A 23,196-nucleotide genomic window follows, 5' to 3' on the forward strand; every position below is an offset into this window, starting at 1 on the left:
TTTCGTATTTTTCATATTTTACTTCAAAATATCTCGAAAATACTGGAGACACGAAAAAAATGATAGACTACTAAATTGTAGGTATTTCTATAGTTAAAATTATACTGTGCATAGATTTTCATTACAGTGAATAGTTATCGAGATATAGCTGTTTAAAACCTCTATTTACGAGCAAACACCCCCTTATTCGAGCCCTTTAAACCCACCCCAATTAAAAACTAAGGGATCTAACAGAATTTCATTTACACATTTTATATCTCTTTAAAAATCCTACAAAATCGTTTTTGAAAAAAAATTTTATCGCCAAAAATGAAGGAGCTATGTTTATAAAACGAATTCTTTTTCGAAATATTCGAATAGTCCGCTTATGGAACATTTTCAATGCATGTATAATACCACATAATTGGTTCGTATACTGGAAGATGACTTAAAAACTATTTGTATTTGTACTTCTACATATATTTGTAAATTCGTATTTTTGTGTAAATAAATGTTTTTGTAATTCTTTAATTCCACTTTTTTTCTGTACAGATCTATTAAATTATCTACTTTTAAAAATTGTAATGTTCTTAAGGGTGATTTTTAAGGGTTTAAATATTATGATATTATATCCTAAAGCATAAAACAATCATTATTTTTAGCCAATCAAAACCAAATTTTACCCATATTAAAGTTTACAATATTTTTATATAATTTTTGACAATAAAGGGTAGTTTACACCCCTAAAAATAATCGACGCCCTTGAGCATGTTATAGAATATGAAGTATAGGGTGCAATGATCCTAATCCCAAATTTTTATGTAAATCGGTGCAAGCCGAAATTATTCGTTTAGGATAAGTAATTTTTTAAATATAGCTCTAACAAGGGTGGATTTAAGGGTTGAAATATTATGATAGTATATCTTAAAGCATAAAACAATCATTATGTAACTAGTAAGAACCAAATGTTGACAATATTAACGTTTTTTACAAGTAGTTTTTTTAGGGGTAGTTTTCTCCCTTAAAAACCAAAAGCATACAACGGCTCAATATAGAAAATGAACTAGAGGGTGAAATGTGCCTAATCCCAAATTTTTGTACAAATCGATGCTGGACGAAAAAATTGCGAGGTTTTGCCATTTTTTCAGTTTCATTTCCTTGACTAAATATAACGGTCCGAAAGTCAATGACCACCCCTTATTTATTATTATTCGGCGAGGTATCAAGGAATTTTAATGGTTTTTCCAGACTGAAGTCTGAAGTTTTGTTGATAGATAGTACCCATTAGACTCGGATAACTACCGCGGCCGACTTTCAGACTGTGGAAAATGTTTATGTTTATGCTATCTCATAAGTGTTTGGCGATAACAGCTCAGAGCGCACACGTGTTGAATTTGTTAATTTGGAAGTTCTGTGGGAAACGCGAAGCTTTGTCTGACGTCGTTTTGTAATTTGAATTCGTCGGGAAGAAGATTTGTGAGTTCAGAGGGTGTGGCTAAAAGTATGTCAAGCAACTTCTTATTGGCAAAGATTAAATTTATTGAGTGTTTTGAATCTGTAATTGGTTATTGAGTTGTTAGTGGGAGTGTAGACTTCTGGTTTTGAGAGTACGTTGATTTTTAGAGAGATTGAAGTTTGAGGGGATCGAGTAAGTTAGTTCCAGTAGGGCTATCATCGAGTTTAGTTCAAGAGAAAGAGCTATCGACAAGTAAAGATCTTGCCGGTTGCCTCGGGCTGCGATATGCGGTTACCGGCAAAAATTAGTAGTGTAGTCCCAGTTAAGTTTTTTTTTCAATTTTATTGCAGAAGTTTTTGTGTTTAGTCAGTGTTTTGTGCCAAGACGGCTTAAACAATCTACAGACCACCGCGTTTTCGCTATTTTCAAGCGAACGCGATATTTTTGTACCACTTTTGGTACCATCGTCCTTTACAAGCAAGTAGAAGTTAAGAAGTTTTCTTTTGATGTCAATAGTTCAACACCCCAGTAAAGCCTAGAGTTTGCTAGTATTTTTTGTTTACGTTAATGAACTAGACATCAGTTTTTTTAAATATTTTTGTTCGAGCAAGTTTTAACATATTTTAACAATGCTCAATTTTTCTATAAGAGTTTTTCTAATGAACTATGGAGTTTTTTTAATGAACTATGGATAACCTGATGTACTTTTTTTTGTATCAATTATGTGACTTCAGTGAAGTGAAATCGCGTCTTGGACTTAACCACCACCGAAAAGAACAGGACAATGATTGTACAAGGTATTATATTTTTTGTTATGTAAAACTTCTCTTTCATTTTTTTGTTTGGTAATCTCGATCTCTATCTGTAACACCGTGAGGTCACAGATTCATTAATTCGTTTTTGTTTTAATAAATAATGTTGAATTTGCTAAATACAATCTTATTATTTCTCTTTTCCTTCTCTCTTGAATCGTAAGAACAATAAGAAATTTGCTGAGTATATATTAAGTACAGGGCCGCGTTTAGGTCAATTGACGCCCTAGGCAATTCTCTAGTAGCCGCCCTTAGAGCATGTACCATTTTTGCGAAAAAAAAAAATTGCAAGCAGATTTTTTATTTAAATAAGAATACATAAAAATTGTCATTCCAGTTTGATCACATCAGATTTCTTTCTTGATTTTTCTTTGGATAAATCATCTATAATGTTGTCACAATTTATCGCCTTTGTTACGTCACTTTCAATGGACAAAATTGACAAATTGTTAAGACGTTCTTGCGTCATACGTGATCGGATTTTTTTTTTATTTACATAAAGTCGCATTAACCATGGAAGGTTATTAGCGGATGTTGAACAATTACAATATAATTATTACATTTTATGAAATAAATGTATTTCCATAAGATAATTAATTGTACTGAATAAATTATAATTTAATATATTCTTCAGCCGACTTGGTTCTTCAGAAGTGTTGTTGATGCTTCGTTCATACGAGTAAAGTGGACATGCTGTAAGAATGTGCTGGGCTGTTATCAGGCATCTACAGGATGAGCATTGTGGTGGTAGCTCTTTGGTTATTAAGTACTAATGGGTTAATGTTGTATGCCCAATTTTTAATCGGTTTATTACCACTTGTTCTCTTCTCTTTTCAGGGAGTTGATCGGAAATTATTTTCATGACTATTTTAAATTCTTGACTTTTCGAAAATGACCTTTCAGCGGACACGTCTGTTGGCAACTGGGAGGTACAAATAAATGCGCAAAGCAATATCAAAATTATGGAAAATATCTTTCAATCCACTCTTCTTTAATAATTTAGATATGTAAATTATTGGTGATTGGTGATTTTATTTGTGGTATCCAAATGAACCTTTAAGTGATGCATTCCTGTATGAATGATGTAGGTATCTATTAGTGCAGTCAGTGAGGGTATTTGGCTCCAAATTCCATCCTACTGCATCAATTTACTTGATATTTTCACTGTAGGCAGGGAATAGCTCAAGAAACAAAGTCTACGCTATATCCTATGACGCTTTTAACTTAGGGGTGGTTCCCACCCGTTCTCGGGGGTGAAATTTTTTTATCAAACTAACACCGGAAGTGGCCAGAGAACCTAATTCTAAGCATTCATTTATAAATTTTTTTGAAAACTCAATACTTTTTGAGTTATTCGTGATTAAAAATTTGCCATTTTCATTGAAAAATGACACTTTTCGGAGACTGTTTTTTTGGGAATACCATAAAAATTGTGCATCTAACGAAAAAAAACTGTATAAAACATTTTTGTGGTTTATGAAAAATCAGAGAAATTCATTTTTCATAAATCTTATAGTTTTAATAAAAAAAAGAAATGGTAGGTGAAAAAAGATTTTTTTTGGTGCATGCTCAAATTGGTGTATTCAACTTAAAATAACAGAAATTGTCGATTTTAGGGGTATAATGCTACGAATACCTTTTGTAGTGCTTGAAAAGACCTTTAAAACGAGAATTGTTAAATGTCGGTTACATTCAAACTAAGCGAGATATGGTGCAAAAAAAACTTATGACTAATGTATTTTAAGGAAAAATGAGAAGTATATTTAACCCCTCATCCACCAGAATTTAAATGCATCGTTTTTCTTCTAGAATACCTTCTACTATAGTGTTATTTCTATATTCAAAAAGTTGGACGGGTTTAAAATGAATGGTTTTTGAAAAGAATAAGATCAAATTATAAAGCGCATTTTTAAATTTTCTTAAAAATCTTCCTTTTTCTCCATGTAATTCGAAAGTGATGAGATACGTAAAAAATACCTTACAAAAATGTAGGTTTTCTTTTTAGATAACAATGTTATTTTTCTTTCATTACTGTATCTCATTATCATTTTCGAGTTACATGGAGAAAAGGGAAATTAAAAAAAAATTAAAAATGCTCTCTATATTTGATCTTATTTTTTTTTTCAAAAACCATGCATTTTAAACCCGTCTAACTTGTTGAACACAGAAATAACACTATAGTAAAAGGTATTGTAGAAGCAAAACGATGCATTTAGATCTGGTGGATGAGGTGTTAAAATATACATACTTCGCATTTTATCTTAAAATAAATTAGTCATCCTTTTTTGTTGCACCACATCTCGCTTAGTTTGAATGTAATCGAAATTTAACAGTGCGGTCGTTTTAAAGGTCTTTTCAGGCAGTACTTATAAAAGATATTGATATCATTATACCCTTAACATCGACCATTTCTCTGTTATTAAGTTGAACACACCCATTTGAGCATAGACAAAAAAAGTTTCTTTTCACCTACCATATCTCTTTTTATGTTATCACTAGAAGACTTATGAAGGATCGAATCTCTTTGATTTTTCATAAGCTACAAAAATGTTTTATATAGTTTTTTTCGTTAGAGGCATAATTTTTAAGGTAGTCGCAAAAAATCGTCCAAAAAGGTGACATTTTTCAATGAAAATGGCAAATTTTCAACCACGAATGATCCAAAAGGATTCAGTTTAAAAAAAAAAATTATAGAACAGTGCGCCCGCCGCATTTGCGGTGCTGCCGACGGCCCAATACAGCCTAAAATTTACGACTTATGACCTTTTTGAGGTCCGACGCTCTTATAGGGCATAAGGACAACGAGAAGAAGAAGACCTTTTTGAATGAATAGTGTTAAGAAAATGCAATTTGTTTTCTAGAAATTAATGCCCACTTATATTCCATTGATGGATGTACGGTGTACTTAAATGTTATTCGATTTTAATTTTTATATACAAATATTTTTTGTACAGTATTTTTGCCGCCCTCTCATAAGTTGCCGCCCTAGGCATCTGCCTATATTGCCTAATGGATAAAGCAGCCCTGATTGAGTAGACAAGGGAAGTCACGCCATATTTGCTGTAAATTTAAAGTATTTTATATATTTTTTATTTGACTATGTTTTTTTTTAGCTATCTATCTTTCTTTTAATATTTCTATTTTGTAAAATTTTTGGTTCCTTTGAGGTAAGCAGTAGCGCCCAATATTTTATTTTTTTATTTGACATCTTTAATAGGGAACTTGCACATTTTTTTATTAGATAATAATGTTCAGTTTTGTTTAAAAATGAGATTTCCAAAATTTCACGCTTCAAAAACTCGTAATAACTTAGAAATACATATTTAAAGTCTTCTGCGGTATAAAATAGTTCAAACGGCCCGTGACGTCACATAGTTTTGCATTAGTTTTGATTATGGTTATATTTCGCTGTGTCTAGGTACACGCTAACGTGTACGAAAATAAAAAAGTTAGGTAGACGCGAATTAAACTTCATCAAGCCAGTGACATCATTATTTAGCTTGCCCAGTAACTATATATTTTGGTACATGCTATTTTGATATGTTTAGTGTTTGTTTAATAGAAAAATATTTGTTAAGGGAAGGGAAGCAGAACTATTCAGATGTTTCAAACTTAATTGTAATAAATCAATGTATATATATATATATATATATATATATATATATATATATATATATATATATATATATATATATATATATATATATAAAAGTATATATTTAGGTTAGCAAAATAATTATATGTATTTAGTTGACATGACATGTAGGTACAAAATATTGTTAAAATAATTTTTATACGTAAGTGAATTATTATAATCAACTATTCTAAATACAAAATAAGCCACAATTTAACTAAAAAAATTATTTTATTAACGTTTCGACATCCAAATCGGATGTCATTGTCGAAATACAAAAATTAGTCAGATTAAATAAATTATTAGAAAAAATTTTTTACTATGCAACAACATTTTTGTTTAATTTAATAATATTTTGTATTTTGACAACGACATCCGGTTTAGACGTCGAAACGTTAATAAAATCAATTTTTTAGTTAAATTGTGGCTTGGTTCCCATTTAGAATAGTTGATTACAAAAATTCCACAAAAATAATAGCTTCAGAACAAGTTAATTATTATTGTGAAAGCTTTAGGTCTTCCTTTTATTTTAATCTTGGCCGGTAATACTATTTCATTTATAACTAAGAAAATATATATTAATTTATAGTCTCTTATCTTTTTCGTACTGTTTTAAAATGTTCTTAAACTCATTAAAAGAACTAAATAATTGTCCACACTCCATAGTTAATTTAAAAACAAACACTAAACAAATAAAAAATAAGAAATCACTGACACTCTAACTTTTTTATTTGCGTACACGTTAGCGTATACGTAGACACAACCTTATATTTATGTATATTCTTCTACTCCTTCTTTAGTTTATTGGCCTCCACCTACTTGGGTATTTGGCCAGCTCATCGTCGTGGAATAAGTCAAAAATATTTATATTCTAATGACATTTATCGTATGTCATTGTAATAATATATACCAGTTTGTTAAAATTGGTGTTTTATACTGTTTTTGAAGGAAAGGAACGAAGGTTTACTATTGAAAATAAAACCATTTTGTAAAACTACAAATTTTCTATGAATAGTTCAAACGATCAAAAACACTTGTAACGTCACATAAATGTATTTTTTACTGACGTTTATAACGTCTAATTTAAAATTCTGTTTACTTTATTGGAAAAATGTAAACGTAAAACCAAGTGACGTCACGACGCGTTTTGGACCACCTGTTTTAATTTGAATTTTTAATCGTCTTTAGGGGCCAAACGAAAGACAAGCAAAACTTTTTTATCTTTGATACATGTTTTAAATTATGTTCTGCTGTGATTTATAACATTTTTTTCGAATTTAAAAATGTATGCAAGTCCCTATTTGATTTTTCTATTTCTTTTTCATTTCTAGGCTACTAAGAGTATACTATAACATCCCTTAAGGATCCACAGCCCTTAGATCTCTGAGACTTGAGCTTACCGATGGCATTAGTATGGTCTAGTTAGACCCAAACCCAGACATCCAAAGTGAAAGTTATCCTCCAACACCAAATTGTTCTATATGGTCCACATAATGTTCAGAAAAAAGTCACACCATTTTGAGCGTCGGGTTTGGGGGGTAGAGGGGGACAAATCTGCAAATTCGTAGTTTTTAGGTTTTCCGTCAATATTTCTAAAACTAAGAGGTTTAGCATGAACAACCTTCTATACAAAATTGTTCTACATTAAATGTGAAATAAAAAAGGCCCTATGCATAACCCTTCTAAAATGAACGGTTCCAAAGTTACGGAGGTAGCATAGTATAATTGGTCCAAAAAAAGGCCTAACCCAGACATCCAAAGTAAAAGTTTTCCTTCAACACCAAATTGTTCTATATAGTCCACATATTGTTCAGTAAAAAGTTACACCATTTTGAGCGCCCGGTTTGGGGGGGAGATGGGGGAGAAGTCGGTAAATTAGTAGTTTTTTAAGTTTTTCGTCAATATTTCTAAAACTATGCTTTAGCGTAAGGAATGTTCTATAGAAAAATATTCTACATAAAATTTAAAACAAAAAAGTTTCTATACATAATTGTTATAAAATCAACGGTTCCAGAGTTACGGAGGGTGAAAAGTGGAGGTTTTCGATACTTTTTATATTTACGGATTTCTCTCCCCACTCCCCCCCAAACCCGACGCTCAAAATGGTGTGACTTTTTTCTGAACATTATGTGGACCATATAGAACAATTTGGTGTTGAAGGATAACTTTCACTTTGGATGTCTGCGTTTTTGGTATAGCTATATCATAAATCGGAATCCAGGCCGTGAAGAATGTCGTGGATGCGGAATTTGAGAGAGTGGTTTGGCTGCACCACTAATGAACTTTTTAGGTCAGCTGTAAATAAAGTCAGGGTAGCCTTGATGATTTCCAATCTCCGATAGGAGTGGCACAAGAAGAAGAAGAAGATATCATAAATATTGCCCAAAAAATATAAAAAGTATCGAAAACTTCGACTTTCACCCTCTGTAACTCTGGAACCGTTGTACAAGAATTCATCTGTACTCAGTAGATATATCTTAAAAACACCCTGTAATTATCTACGATAATTACTTTCAGTTATTTATGTCATCATAACAATATTACAACCTTCATTCGATTATATAAATATTGTTATCCTAGATCACGATTCACTAATAATTGCAGAGTCAATTATAAACACTTTTCATGGTCGATGCTGAATAGGCATTTCTAAATATATAAACAGCAAAACTATAACAAGAGAATTCTTATTATTATATTAGACATTCGTCATTCTATTTTGTGATCAGACGTAATATTTCCACATTAAAGATAGTGTCTCTTTCTACACGAGACGTTCTTTGGGTGCGGTGCTACCAGCTTATGCTCATGCGAGTGTAAATAAAACAACTCAACAAGTAAAAGTGTATCAATTATTCCACCCCTCGGATAAGGGATAACCACCCTCACCGGGAGCAGATAGCCTTAATGCCAGGGCTGTCATATGGCGATCCAAGACCAGGCGAGAACTCAGAACTAGCAGTCTAGAACGAGAAATGGGAAAACACGTCAATGTTCAGGCACCTAGACCACCTTAGACAACAGTGTGGTATGTAAAATGGATGGAGATATCAGGCCGACGCGGAGCTGAAAAGGGAATAGTATGGAGATGGAACATCGTGGGACAATAGAAAATGGACAATGCTATGGAACGTGCAGCGAGGACTTGTGATACGAACAAAGACGTGTAAAAGTGGTAAGTGCATATTAGCTATTTTTATGGTATTTCCTGATTAATATAAAGTATAAAGTATAAACATTATGTGCTACCTTAATTACATTAATATATGTTTCAAGTTTACCTATTTTTACTTAATTATTCTATTCTATTACCAATATTTATCAATATACAAAGATTTTTTTTTACCCTCATATTAAGTTATTATAGGACGCAATGATACAATTTTATATGATTTTTTACATATTTATCAACGTATACTTTATCCTTGCTGACTTTTATTCATTTATTATTTGACTACTGATTTTTAGTACATTTTTGCAATTTTTTATGATTTTAATATTTGCTATCGTAAATATACCTATCAAAATAAATATACGATATATAACAAATATACGCTATATGCATAATACATTTAAATTATTATTCTAACTACTTATTTACAAGGGTTAATATAACGTTATTTATTTTTGAATTTTTTATTACCACTGCAATTTTTACATATTTTTACCATATATTGACGTATTATTTTATCTCCATATTTTTTTACTATATATCTATATACTACATATCTATATACACCGTAAGACTATCGAATTTATATTTTCGCTAAGAAGTGCAGAAGCTGGAAAAAAGAAAAAAAATTATGTATAAATGAGTAGCAACAAAGTTACTTGGGAAGATTTTGTCAAAATAGTTGAGGAAATTGCACAAGAAATAGACAGGCAAAGCAGAAGAGTCTTAAAGAAAAAGTTCCGAAATCTAAGGACATAAAGGAAGAAGTGACGACACAGCTAATTAAAGCTTATAACAAGTTCACGCAAATTGACTAGGAAAAACTGGGAAGCACTTTCGGACAAACAAAGGGAATCGTGCAACAAATATTTTGGAAAAATCAGAGACAAAGTTATACGATCATTTCAAGCAGTAAATGTGAGAACAGTGGTTCCAAGTTCAATACATCAACCAATCGACAAGGAAGTTGAAGAGGAACAAAGCGATGAGGAAATAGAAGAAGGAAAAAGCGACGAGGAAGGAGAAGAAGAAATAATTAACGACGAAATAAAAGAGGAAAAAGGTGACATAAAACAAGATATAACAATATTAAACATGGCTTTGACAATCAATGAATTTTTGAATATCGCAAGCAAGATATTGCCCAACGAGTTCGATGGAAGCGCAGGGAAATTACAACCATTTTTAGACGCATTAGAACTACTTGGAAAATTGGCAGAAGGTCATGAAGACACAGCTGTAACGCTAATAAAAACGCGACTCACCAATAAGGCTAGGAACCTAATAACCACAGAAGATACGATTCCACGGATAGCTGAAGCACTAAAGAAAGAATTAAAAGGTGATAATCCGAAGAATTTAATAGCCAAATTAGCCAAAAAAAGGCAAGGGCATAGAGATGCAGCAGTGTACGCATCTGAAGTGGAAGAGTTAGCAGAACAATTAAAAGTAGCATACATAGCGGAAGGAATGCCACTTGACTTAGCAAAGAAATATACGACGGAAGCAGTAGTAACAACAATGAAACGAAACGCTAATGCAGAGAAAGCTAAGCTAATACTGGAAGTAGGTAACTTTACATCACCGCAGGAAGTAGTATCTAAATTTTTGTCGATCGATACGACTGAAGAAAATGCACAAGGAAGAGTCTTAAATTATAGGACAAACTACGAGAATAGGAGAGGACAGCAGCAATACAGAAGAGGATACCATAACAAATATGACAGAGGAAGAAGAAATAACTTCGGACAACGGAACGAAGGAGAAGCGACGGACAATCAACGAAATTATTCGAACAGAGGATACAGACAATTTAACAATCAAACATACAGAGGAAACCAGAGAGGCGGACGTAACAGGAACGTAAGGTTACTAGAAATAGAGGACAGTCAAGAAGAGCAAGAAAACCAGCAGTTGGGGTTTTGAATGAACAAGAAGTTGGAAGCACACAGGCAGAAATAAAATATAACATTTACAACTTCAACCCAAACCTAACGAACTTTGTACGAATGAAAACAGGAATTCTTGAAAACACAAGCACTTTTATCATAGACACAGGAGCTGACATTTCAATACTAAAATGTTCACAAGATTTTATGAAGGAACAGGTGAAACCAAACACAAAGGCGAAAATAAAAGGAGTCACTAAAGGAGAGTTGCAAACAATGGGAGAAGTTGAGACAACACTCGAAGTAAAAGGAACTCGATTCGAACACATCTTTCAATTGGTAGAACCTAACTTTCCAATTCCAACAGACGGAATCATTGGGAGAGACTTTATTTCTAACTTTCAATGTATACTAGATTACGCAAACCTTAAAATGCACATTAAAGAGGACAACGATTGTTACATTAGTACGAAAATTCTGGATAATATAGACAATGACACCATAATAATACCGCCTAGATGTGAAATTTACAGAATCGTAAAAATTTTTCAAACGTTAAAGAAAGACAGGATAGTGGAACAGCAAGAAATACAACCAGGAATATTCATAGCAAGAGCAATTATTTCAAGTAATAATCCATACATCAAAATTTTGAACACAACGTACGAAACAGTAAATGTAGACGCAAGCACAATCAGGACGTTGGATATTAAACTATTCAATATATATAGGCTAGTCAACGACAGCAAGGACAGAAAAAAAGAATTACGAGAATCACTGAAATTAGACATACCAGAATACATACGAGACAACTTAGTATCGTTATGCGAGGAATATTCAGACATATTCGCCCTAAGCATGATATGTTAACCTGTAACAATTTCTACGAACAAAAACTAAGAGTTAAAGACCAAACTCCGGTATATATCAAGAATTATAGGACACCTCATGCGCAAACAGAGGAATTAAATCGACAAGTACAAAACCTAAGAGACCAAGGAATCATAGAACCATCTACATCCGAGTACAACAGCCCAGTAGTACTGGTACCGAAAAAAGCTATAGATGGAGGAAAAGCATGGAGATTATGCATAGATTTTAGACAACTGAACAAGAAGATAGTTACAGACAAATTTCCATTACCAAGAATAGATTCGATATTAGATCAACTAGGAAGAGCAAAATGGTTTTCAGTTATAGACTTAATGTCAGGCTTTCACCAGATACCATTAGAAAAATCATCGAGAAAATACACATCGTTCAGCACAGAAAATGGAGCATTTCAATTTACCAGATTACCTTTTGGATTAAATGTAAGCCCAAATAGCTTTTCAAGAATGATGTCAATAGCATTTTCAGGATTAACACCAGACAAAGCATTTCTTTACATGGACGATATCGTAGTAATTGGAATATCCGAAAAACATCACTTAGACAACCTGAAAAAGACATTCGAGACATGTCGAAAATTCAATTTGAAACTTAACCCAGGAAAATGTCAATTCTTTAGAAGGGAAGTAACATATTTAGGACATGATCTTTCTCAAGAGGGAGTATCACCAGACAAAGCGAAGTATACAGCAATTGAACAATATCCGACACCTAAGAGAGCGGAAGAAACAAAGAGATTTGTAGCATTTTGCAACTATTACAGACGTTTTATTAAAAATTTTGCGGAAATATGCAGACCACTCAACAAATTATCGAGGAAAGGAGTAGAATTTTCGTGGACCGAGGAGTGTGAAGAAGCATTCAAAAAGCTTAAAGCATCTCTGACGAAACCACCAATTTTAAAATATCCTGATTTCAACAAACAGTTTATCTTAACAACAGACGCATCCAATGAGAGTTGTTCAGCAATCCTAAGTCAAGATTATAACGGAGTTGACCTACCTATAGCATATGCATCAAGAAGTTTTAGTAAAGGAGAATGTAATAAACCTATAATCGTTAAGGAATTACTAGCGATTCATTGGGGAATTAATTATTTTAAATGTTATCTATATGGAGCACCAACATTCAAAGTAAAAACAGACCATAAACCTTTGACACACCTATTTGCAATGAAAGAACCAACCTCAAAACTCACGAGGATCAGATTAGACCTAGAAGAATATGACTTCGAAATAGAGTATATAACAGGGAAAAGTAACTACGCAGACAGCCTTTCAAGAATAACATTGCATCAACTAAAAAACCTATACATAGACAACGCCCGTATACTAGCCATAACAAGAGCTCAAGCAAAAGAAAAGGAGAAAGAAGCAAGACAAACAAAAGCTGAAAGTGAACTCGCATTACAGCCAGAAGCCACCAAACAGACAGTAAGGAAGGTACTAAATAATTTAGAGGCGCATAGACTACCAATTTTGTCCTTTGGAGCAGAACTAATCTCACCAAGACTGAGCATTAGGGCCAAAAACAAAATAAAATGCAGCAAAAGCATAGCCACAGGATTGAATCGTTTCGATTTAAACCAAGCGTTGGTACAGCTTGATAAGCTGGCGGTAGAGAATGCAGTACGTAAAGTAAAAATATACGTAAATGATATTATTTTTAAAATGTGCACAATTGATGAATTTATTAAAGAAGGAAATAAAAAATTGAAGAATATAGAAATATACATATGTGAAGTACCAGAAACAATAAAAGATGACAAAGAAAAACACAGATTAATAGGAGAATACCATAATCACCCGATGTTCGGAGGACACGTAGGGAATAACAGACTAATTAAGAAGCTAAAGGCAAGATTCCGATGGAAAAATTTGGAAAAAGACGTAAGAAAATACGTAAAACAATGCCACAAATGTCAAATTAACAAACCGAAAAGAACACATGTCGAAGAGTTCGTGATATCGGACACATCTTCCAAACCATGGGACATAGTATACATAGATACAATAGGTCCATTCACACCGTTCGAACTGTTATATGGCAGGAAGGTTAACCTACCGGAAGACCTTACACATGAGATTCAACCATGTTACAATATAGATGCCTACTACAATGAGTTACGATACAAACTACAAAGCGCACACGAGAGAGCCAGAACCTTCTTATTAAAACACAAAAAAAGAGCGGCAAGAAAAGAATAAGCTCAAAGCAACACCACAACACTTTAAAATAGGAGACCTAGTCCTTGTAAAAAGGGAAGAGAATGGTAAGTTTGATAGTCTTTATGTAGGTCCTTTCACGATAACAGAAGTAAATAACGTTAATTGTAAAATCAGAATAGAAAACAATAAAATCAAGGAAATACATAAGAATAGATTATATGCTTACAATCCGAAAACACAGTGAGTGACAAGTGTTACGAAACAATGTTGTTAAACGAACATTTTATATTATTTATGTATTTGCGTAGGCTTAGGAAGTTTGTATATAAAATAAATTTTTTGTATTGATTACAACACAGTATGGGTTGGTAGCACGACTTGCAAATTTCCCTCCCCGTAGTCGGAAAATTCCTAAAAAGGGAAGGTGTACAAGAATTCATCTGTACTCAGTAGATATATCTTAAAAACACCCTGTAATTATCTACGATAATTACTTTCAGTTATTTATGTCATCATAACAATATTACAACCTTCATTCGATTATATAAATATTGTTATCCTAGATCACGATTCACTAATAATTGCAGAGTCAATTATAAACACTTTTCATGGTCGATGCTGAATAGGCATTTCTAAATATATAAACAGCAAAACTATAACAAGAGAATTCTTATTATTATATTAGACATTCGTCATTCTATTTTGTGATCAGACGTAATATTTCCACATTAAAGATAGTGTCTCTTTCTACACGAGACGTTCTTTGGGTGCGGTGCTACCAGCTTATGCTCATGCGAGTGTAAATAAAACAACTCAACAAGTAAAAGTGTATCAATTATTCCACCCCTCGGATAAGGGATAACCACCCTCACCGGGAGCAGATAGCCTTAATGCCAGGGCTGTCATACCGTTGATTTTATAACAATTATATATAGAACATATTTTGTTTTAAATTTCATGTAGAACATTTTTGTATATAACATTGTTTACGCTAAAGCATAGTTTTAAAAATATTGACGAAAAACGTAAAAAAACTACTAATTTACCGGCTTCTCTCCCATCTCCCTCCCAAACCGGACGCTCAAAATGGTGTAACTTTTTACTGAACAATATGTGGACCATATAGAACATTTTGGTGTTGGAGGAAAACTTTTACTTTGGATGTTTTGGTTATGCCTTTTTTTGGACCAGTTATACTATACTACCTCCGTAACTTTGAAACCATTCATTTTAGAAAGATTATGCATAGGGCCTTTTTTATTTCAAATTTAATGTAGAACAATTTTGTATAGAGGGTTGTTCATGCTAAACCGCATAGTTTTAGAAATATTGGCGAAAAACTTAAAAAACTACGAATTTACAGATTTCTCCCCCTCTCCCCCCCAAACCCGACGCTCAAAATGGTGTGACTTTTTTCTGGACATTATGTGGACCATATAGAACAATTTGGTGTTGAAGGATAACTTTCACTTTGGATGTCTGGGTTATGCCATCTTTTGGATCACCTATACTATACTACATGTCCTTCATTGTGTAACATCCCCTTATATGACATAACAACATCTTGTCAAATTTCTATTCCCTTTGCATGTTTCATCAAATGCCGCCCACCGTTTAGACTTTTGTTTTCATTAAATGTTACATAAATTACGCCCTTTCCTGGGAATATTACAACAATCCTTGCTTACAGCAGAGAAGGGCTGCAAATTTTGGGTGATCGCACTACGAAGTACTGTGAGAGGTGTATAGAATACCAAGAAAGAGGTTTAGCAAATATTCAGGTGAAGATATCAATAAAATATTAGTTAAAATGATTTAAAAAGAAAGTTTCACTGATGAAATAATCTCGGCGAATTACACCCCTAACAACACAAAACATTCCAGGAATGTACTATCAAAGTTCTATTAATGTTTGAATGTACTGGACATTCAAGGAACATTCGGTGAATATCTGATTAAGTTATTCGTGGAATGTTACCACAAGACATTCTATGAACATACTACCAATGTCCTATATTTTAAGAGAGGCCATTTCCTATTCAATTTGCATTCATTTTCAAATTTGCTGCGCGTGTATATGTATTTAGGCAATCCAAACCACGTGACTTCTGGTTCTGGTTGGCATGGCATGGCATACAGGTTACAGAGGTTATGTTTGTAATATCATTTCATTTCATCATTTCACTGTTTAGCGTCATATTTTGGATTCACTTGGATTTCGTTTGCTGTATTTTGTGAACTTTATAAACTTTACCACACTGCAAAGTGATTATTTAAGGAAATTATTATTGGAGACACCAGATGTTTGGAGAAAGGTAGGGCAAACAATTTTTATCAATGTTCATTTTTCTCTGATATTTATCAGTATTGATGAATTTTGCAAGCAATAACATTATTTCTTTTATTGTTTTAGATATTTATTGAAGCTGAAAATAATTGGGGATTTAGATCCATATACAATTCAGTCAGAATTGGATTTTACCATAAAGTGCATTCCACCAAATTACTATTATAGATATTATAGATGAAAGCATACAAAAGCCTTCAGGCACATAAATATTTTACAGCTGGATTTGTTTTTAAAGTTGGAAGTCACAAGCAACAACTTCGTAAGTACCTACAAGAATATTGAGGAAATCCAGCTCCTGGATACTACTGGGCAAACTAGAAGATTGAAGAGGACAAAGCCTTTTGAACTAGTTTGAGTGATAGTGAAAAGCAGAGCATAATGCTTGTGTGCATGTGTATGTTAGAATAGTGCGGTTAGAAAAGCAGAGCATAGTGCTTGTGTGCCTGTTAGATTAGATAAGAGGCGCTATGGGTAAGCTCTTCATTTTAAGGAACAGTAGTAATTTAGGTTAAATTAAAATTGCTCATTGGTCAGAGTTATGACCAGATTGTAATTCTAATGAACAATTCAATACAATGAATCGTCATCGTAGTGATGATTATGGAAACGAATATATGACAAGATCTTGTGCAATAAAAATGTTTATATTTATCAAGGATGTATTATTTGGTATGGCTACATATACAGTCGGAAAAATGAAAGAATACTCATGAATGAACATATAAAACACGCTGTATTTTCCTGTCACCCTGTCACAAAGAAAATTGTCCAGTGCAAGTAACAATAATTATTACATGTACTTGTGCTGACCAGTTTTTTGTGTGACACGGTGACAGGAAAATACAGCGTGTTTTATATGTTCGTTCGTGGGTATTCTTTCATTTTTCCTACTGTACTTCTGGTATATCGTCGGTGATGTGACAATACCTCCTATCTGCTTTTTCATGAATTTTGTAGGAGATGAAAAACTTGTTTGGGCCACCTCGTGTTTTCATATATTTTTTGATTTGTTTTGTAGTAAATTCAACTATCTATTTACTACAAAACAAGTCAAAACTTACGTATGAAAACAGGAGATGACTGCAAAACTCATGAAAAAACATATAGGAGGTATTGTCACATCACTGACGATATATTTTAGAGAATGTCTAAAAAATATACTTTGAATGTCCTAAGAACATTCATGGAATGTTTCAACAAGACATTCAGTCTAAACAATATACTGTGAATGTTCAAAGAACATTCGTAGACATTCATGGAATGTTCCAACAAGACATTCAAGGAATGTTTAAAATGCTGACACAGCACTTTCCTGGGACTTTCCAGGGACGTTCGTGTGCTTTTGGGGACATTCCAGGAATGTTTTCAATGTCCTTTGTGTACCTTCTAGGAACATTCCTGGAATGTTTTGTGTTATTAGGGACTCGATCTCTAAAATTATTATCGACTTGTTGCCCTCGTGACACTTTGACATAATTTCACTCCCCTTCGGGTCGTGAAATTAAAACTGTCAAAATGTCACTCGGGAAACAAATCGATAATTTTAGAGCTCTCGTGCAATTGCTACTTAAAATTTAGTAAAAGGTATTCAAAATCTAGATACTTACATTCTGACAAATTCGACCAGTTTCGTAAAGGGATATTCCCAAGTATACATCTTAATAACTTGTATTCCAGTTATAATTTCATTCATCAGTCTTACTCTCTCATCAGTTCTGTTTGCAGTTTGGAGCCTGAATTTTGATGTCTTTTTGCCAAGCCAAACTAAAAATTTAGATTAGAAATTTATACATAGTGGGTCAAAGAAAACAGTCCAGCTCGATATTTGGCAGTATTTGGCGATATTTGGCAGTCGATATTTGATCTAAGTGGGACACATTTTTACGGTACATACATCTGTCATTTGTCAACCTCCCTTCCATTTCCCCACCCCTTATTTTTAAATAGTGAATAGGGGTCGTGTGCTACCTCATTTGAAAGGGTATTCTATTATTTATTCAGTAATATTAAGATTGACATAATTATTTGTACAGGGTGTCCAAGAAGAATTATTTTGAATTAAATTAATTGACACAAAAAGAAAAATGCAATTTATTTAACTCAAAATACAGTCTACGACTGACAGAACACAGAGAAAAATGTTTATTTGACAAATAAATATTGTTTTTCGCTTAAACTCAATATTCAATCTACAAAGAGGCAGCTGGGTGGCAGCTTTAGCATTAAAATTAAGCAAAAGCAATGTTTATTTATCCAAAAACATTTTTTCTGTTTGGAGACAGCAGTAGAATGTATTTTGAATTAAATAAATTACATACATTTTGTGGCAATTCATTTAATTAAAATATTTTTTCTTGTACACCCTGTATCAATAATTATGTTAATGTTTATATTACTGAATAGAGAATTGAATAACCTTGTAACGTTACAAACGTCGCTTCTTTGCTATTTTATTTTTAAATAAATATTTTATTCTATCTTCTTTATTAATTCATTCATAATAATCTTCTTCTATTTTTTTTACCTGTTTGACCAAAAAAGAAGATGTATTTGGTGATTTTTCTAGTGACTTTCTTGTCAAACTATAGTACTTATTACAAATTCGTATACGGTAACAGCGACTGTGACCCCCATATTCGAAGGTTGCTAGGCCGACACTGAGCAATGCAGCGAGGCGAAGATAGTGGGATGAGATAGAGGGAGAGTTGATGTGTAAGGCAGTGTTGCCAGATTTCTCCCAACACATCTCACTCTTTCTTAGTGGCATAAGGAAGCTTATTTTACGAATGACCTAGTATTTGTGGATTTTAAAGGCGCATACGACTGTAAGTAGATATAAACTTCTCCTGGATATGGTGGAATTCCAAATTCCGCTTCATTTTATCCAACCAACTGAAATTATAATCATAGGAGCAGGGAGCATGGTCAGAACGATCCTTCCCTTCCATTGCAAAAATGAACTAGGACAGGGTGATGGGCTATCTTCTTTTGTTTAACCACGCTCAAAAAAAGGTAATGCGAAAGTTCCAAATTAACACATATGGCACTACCCTTAACAAATTTGTGCATGGCCTTAAAACTAACCAGAAATATTAAAGTGGCCGTCTATAAAACAATAATAACACCAGTACTAACATATGGAGTAGAAATGTGGTCACTAACGCAGGTAAGGTATTACATTTGTTACCAGAATGACGAAATTAAACCCCAAACCTATTCCTTGTTACCAAAACTCCTACAAGGTGCGCAGCACTTAGGGGCGGGGTGAAGTTCTTCCTGCTTACACGAGTTAATTCTTCTCACCAATGAATTATATCACCCATTGTCATGCCTTTTTATATTAAACAGTGCACTCTGTTGAAGATGATGTACACTCAATAATCACTAGATGGCGCACTATTTGTATAGAGACAGGTTTTGATGGCGCGAATAACTTTTCTTAAGATAAATATTGCTGATATGTGGAATAATAGTCCAGAATAATGTGCAGAAAATTTGCCACTCCTGGTTTAATATACAGAGTGGGCCAAAGAAAACAGTGCACCTCGATATTTGGCAGTATTTATTGGATTTTAGGGAAAAAACAGGTCGATTGTTAATCTAAGGGGGACACATTTTTACGGTACATACATTTGTCATTTGTCAAACCCTCCCTTCCACTTCCCCCACCCCTTATTTTAAATAGAGAATAGGGGTCGAGTGCTAGCTCATTTAGAGTGCTTGCTCAGTGTCGGCCTAGCTACCTTCGAAGATGGAGGTCACAGTCGCTGTTACCGTATACGAATTTGTAATAAGTACTATAGTTTGACACGAAAGTCACTAGAAAAATCACCAAATACATCTTCCTTTTTGGTTGATCATATCGATCTTCGATGGTAATTCATACATATTATATTATACTAATACGTCGCTAAAGAGTTCTAAAAACAACTGTTTTTCTATACAGGGTGGGGCATTAGTGTGACAAAGTCTAGTTACTCATTTGTCGTAAGAGATACGAAAAAAAGTTATTTAAATAAAAGTTAGGTTCTTCTTGACAGGGTGACACAAACTTATATTTTTAAAATAGAATACCTTGTATATTTTTACATTTTTAGATTCTACTCGTTGTTTTCTTTCTTAAAATATACGGTTTTGTAATATTATATGAGGTAGTTTAAAAGATAATTACATTTTTACATTTTTTTGTTAATTTCGTAGCAATATTCACGCTTTGTAGTAATTTGACATCAAAATTTATTTTTATTTTCAAACGATTTTTAATATAGTCTACTACTTCTTCTTCTTAACGTGCCCTATCAACTCACCTTGATGTTGGTGATTAACATGGCGAAACTGTCTCGAGCTATTCTAAATAGGTGTTCTGCTTTTTTTATTCCCGTCCACTCCCGGATATTCTTCAACCAAGAGGCCTGCTTTCTACCAATTCCTCTGCGTCCTTCGATTTTACCCATTATAATAAGTTGAAGAATATTATACCGGTCTCCCCTTACTACTTGTCCAAAATAGGCCATCTGTCTATATTTGATGTTATCAAGCAGCTCGCGGGCAGCATTTGCTTTCTTAAGGACTGCCACATTTGTCAGCATAGCCGTCCATGATATTTTCAGTATACGTCTGTGCAGCCACATTTTAAAGGCCTCCAAACGATTAATGGTGGATATTTTTAATGTCCATGCTTCGACACCATACAGAAGGACTGACGAAATGTAACATTTAATCATACGCTTTCGAAGTTGAAGTTTCAAGTTATCATTACAGAAGAATGACCTCATTTTTAAAAATGTCGTGCGGGCTATCTCGATTCTACATTTTATTTCTTTGTCTGGATGTAGTTGTTCAGTAATATGGCATGGCAACCAAGATATTTAAAACTGAGTACTCTTTGAATTATATGACCATCAATATATAACCGTGAATCTTGATGGACCAAACGGATAAATACCATGTATTTTGTTTTTGAACAGTTTATATTTAGGCCAAACTCTCTTCCCACTGTGTCAATGGCATTTAAAAGGTAGTGTAATCCATTCATATCATCACTTAAAATAACTGTATCGTCTGCATATCTGATTGTATTTATCAGAATTCCATTAACTTTCACACCCCATTCCAAATTATGCAGCGCTTCCTTAAATATTCTATCTGAATATAAATTGAATAACAGTGGGGACAGTATACAACCCTTTCTGACACCTCTTTGTATTTTGCATATTTCTGTTGATTTTCCATTTATGCAAGCTGTCGCTGTTTGACGCCAGTATATGACGCCAGTTTACTACTATTAAGCATTAATAGTATAGTGAAACCTTTAATTCTAGTATACAGGGTTGGTCGAAACTCGGAATGAGTATTTTCTGAGTTTTCTTAAATTGAACATCCTGTATTTTAGTATTGTAATGAAATGATATTGTATGGTACTTTTTTATGCTTTAAGCATTCTCTATACCTAAGTGCTTTAATCGGTGAGTTATTCGTGATTCTTTAAGCCAAACATTAATTGCAATAAAAATTACGTTAAATTGTATTAGGTGGCCGTCAAAATATTCAATCAAAATTTTTTTTCGGAAAAATACATATTAATCTAAGCTGATCCTTAATGTATTAATATTGGATGAGATATCTATTCGTAGTTAAGGTTGTTGGTGCGTAAAATATTAATACAACTTACAATATTCTCCCTAGTTGGCTATGACACAAAATTTGCTTAAACATTGAACACTATACTATTTTTATAGTTCCACTTGCTTTGCTACCATTACTAATATGAATTTTTCTGATGAGGAATTGATTGAAATGGTTTTTGTGCTAGGAGAGTATAACAAAAATTACCTACTAGCAATAAAAATTTATAATCAGTAACTCCCTGATAGAAGACAACCAAGGAGAGAAACTTTTGAAAGTATACTAAAACGGTTTCAATAGATTAGATACTTAAGATTATAAGAACGGTCGTACTAATATGCAGATCCTCAGTGACATTAAGGATTACATTAAAGGACATCGCACACATCTTATGGAAAATATAATGTCACTCAAATTCAATAAAATTTATACGATTAGATTCGTTTTAATATAACGATCAATTCTTACCATTGCGCCAACTCTTAATTATGATTAATTACGGCGCAAATTGCAATTAAAGTTTATCGAAATCACATTTTTGTAGTCCATAAAATGTTAGTTTACAATCATTATTGCTCTGAGTGCTATTCATAACAGCTTAAATCCCGCTGGGCCTAAGCGGATTAGTGAAACTAATCCGCTGATTTATGGAGTACCGAAAATCTGGGTATTTTAAAATATTTTTTCTCTCTCTAACATATGTACCTACACATTTGATTTCAGATTTATTTATATCAATTTCTGCTCTTATTTTTGAAAATAGAGAGTTAGCGCAATGATAAGATTTGATCGTTAATTTAAAACGAATCTATTGGTATAAATTTTATTAAATTTGAGTGACATTAAATTTTCCATAAGATGTGTGCGATGTCCTTTCTTTTTTTATTTACAATAGTTTTTGTTCGATCAGATTTTTCGTAATCTAATTGTCCAGTCCATGGAAACCGTTCTAGAATTTTTTCAAAAATTTCTCTTCTTGATTGTCGTCTATCAGGGAATTACTAATGTTAAATTTTTATTGCTATTAGATCATTTTTGTTATACTCTCCTAGCACAAACACCATTCTAAAACCATCAGTTCCTCATCAGAAAAATTTATATTAGTAATGGTAACAAAGCAACTCGAACTATAAAAATAGTATGTCAAAAATATTTAAGCAAATTTTGTGTCATAGCCAACTAGGGAGAATATTGTATGTTGTATTAATATTTTACGCACC

The 23,196-nt window shown here is 33.0% G+C and overlaps 1 protein-coding gene across 1 annotated transcript in view; it reads right to left on the reverse strand.

Annotated features, from left to right (window-relative positions):
- Window positions 1-23,196, reverse strand: part of LOC114330913 (ATP-binding cassette sub-family C member 4-like) — a 113,654-nt gene that overhangs the window by 55,372 nt on the left and 35,086 nt on the right. The window contains exon 5 of the mRNA XM_028280351.2: window positions 17,959-18,115. Coding sequence (XP_028136152.2) covers window positions 17,959-18,115 — 157 coding nt within the window. The remainder of the gene's footprint in view (window positions 1-17,958; window positions 18,116-23,196) is intronic.

The sequence above is a fragment of the Diabrotica virgifera genome, chromosome 9 (assembly GCF_917563875.1).
Source record: "Diabrotica virgifera virgifera chromosome 9, PGI_DIABVI_V3a".
NCBI lineage: Eukaryota > Metazoa > Arthropoda > Insecta > Coleoptera > Chrysomelidae > Diabrotica > Diabrotica virgifera.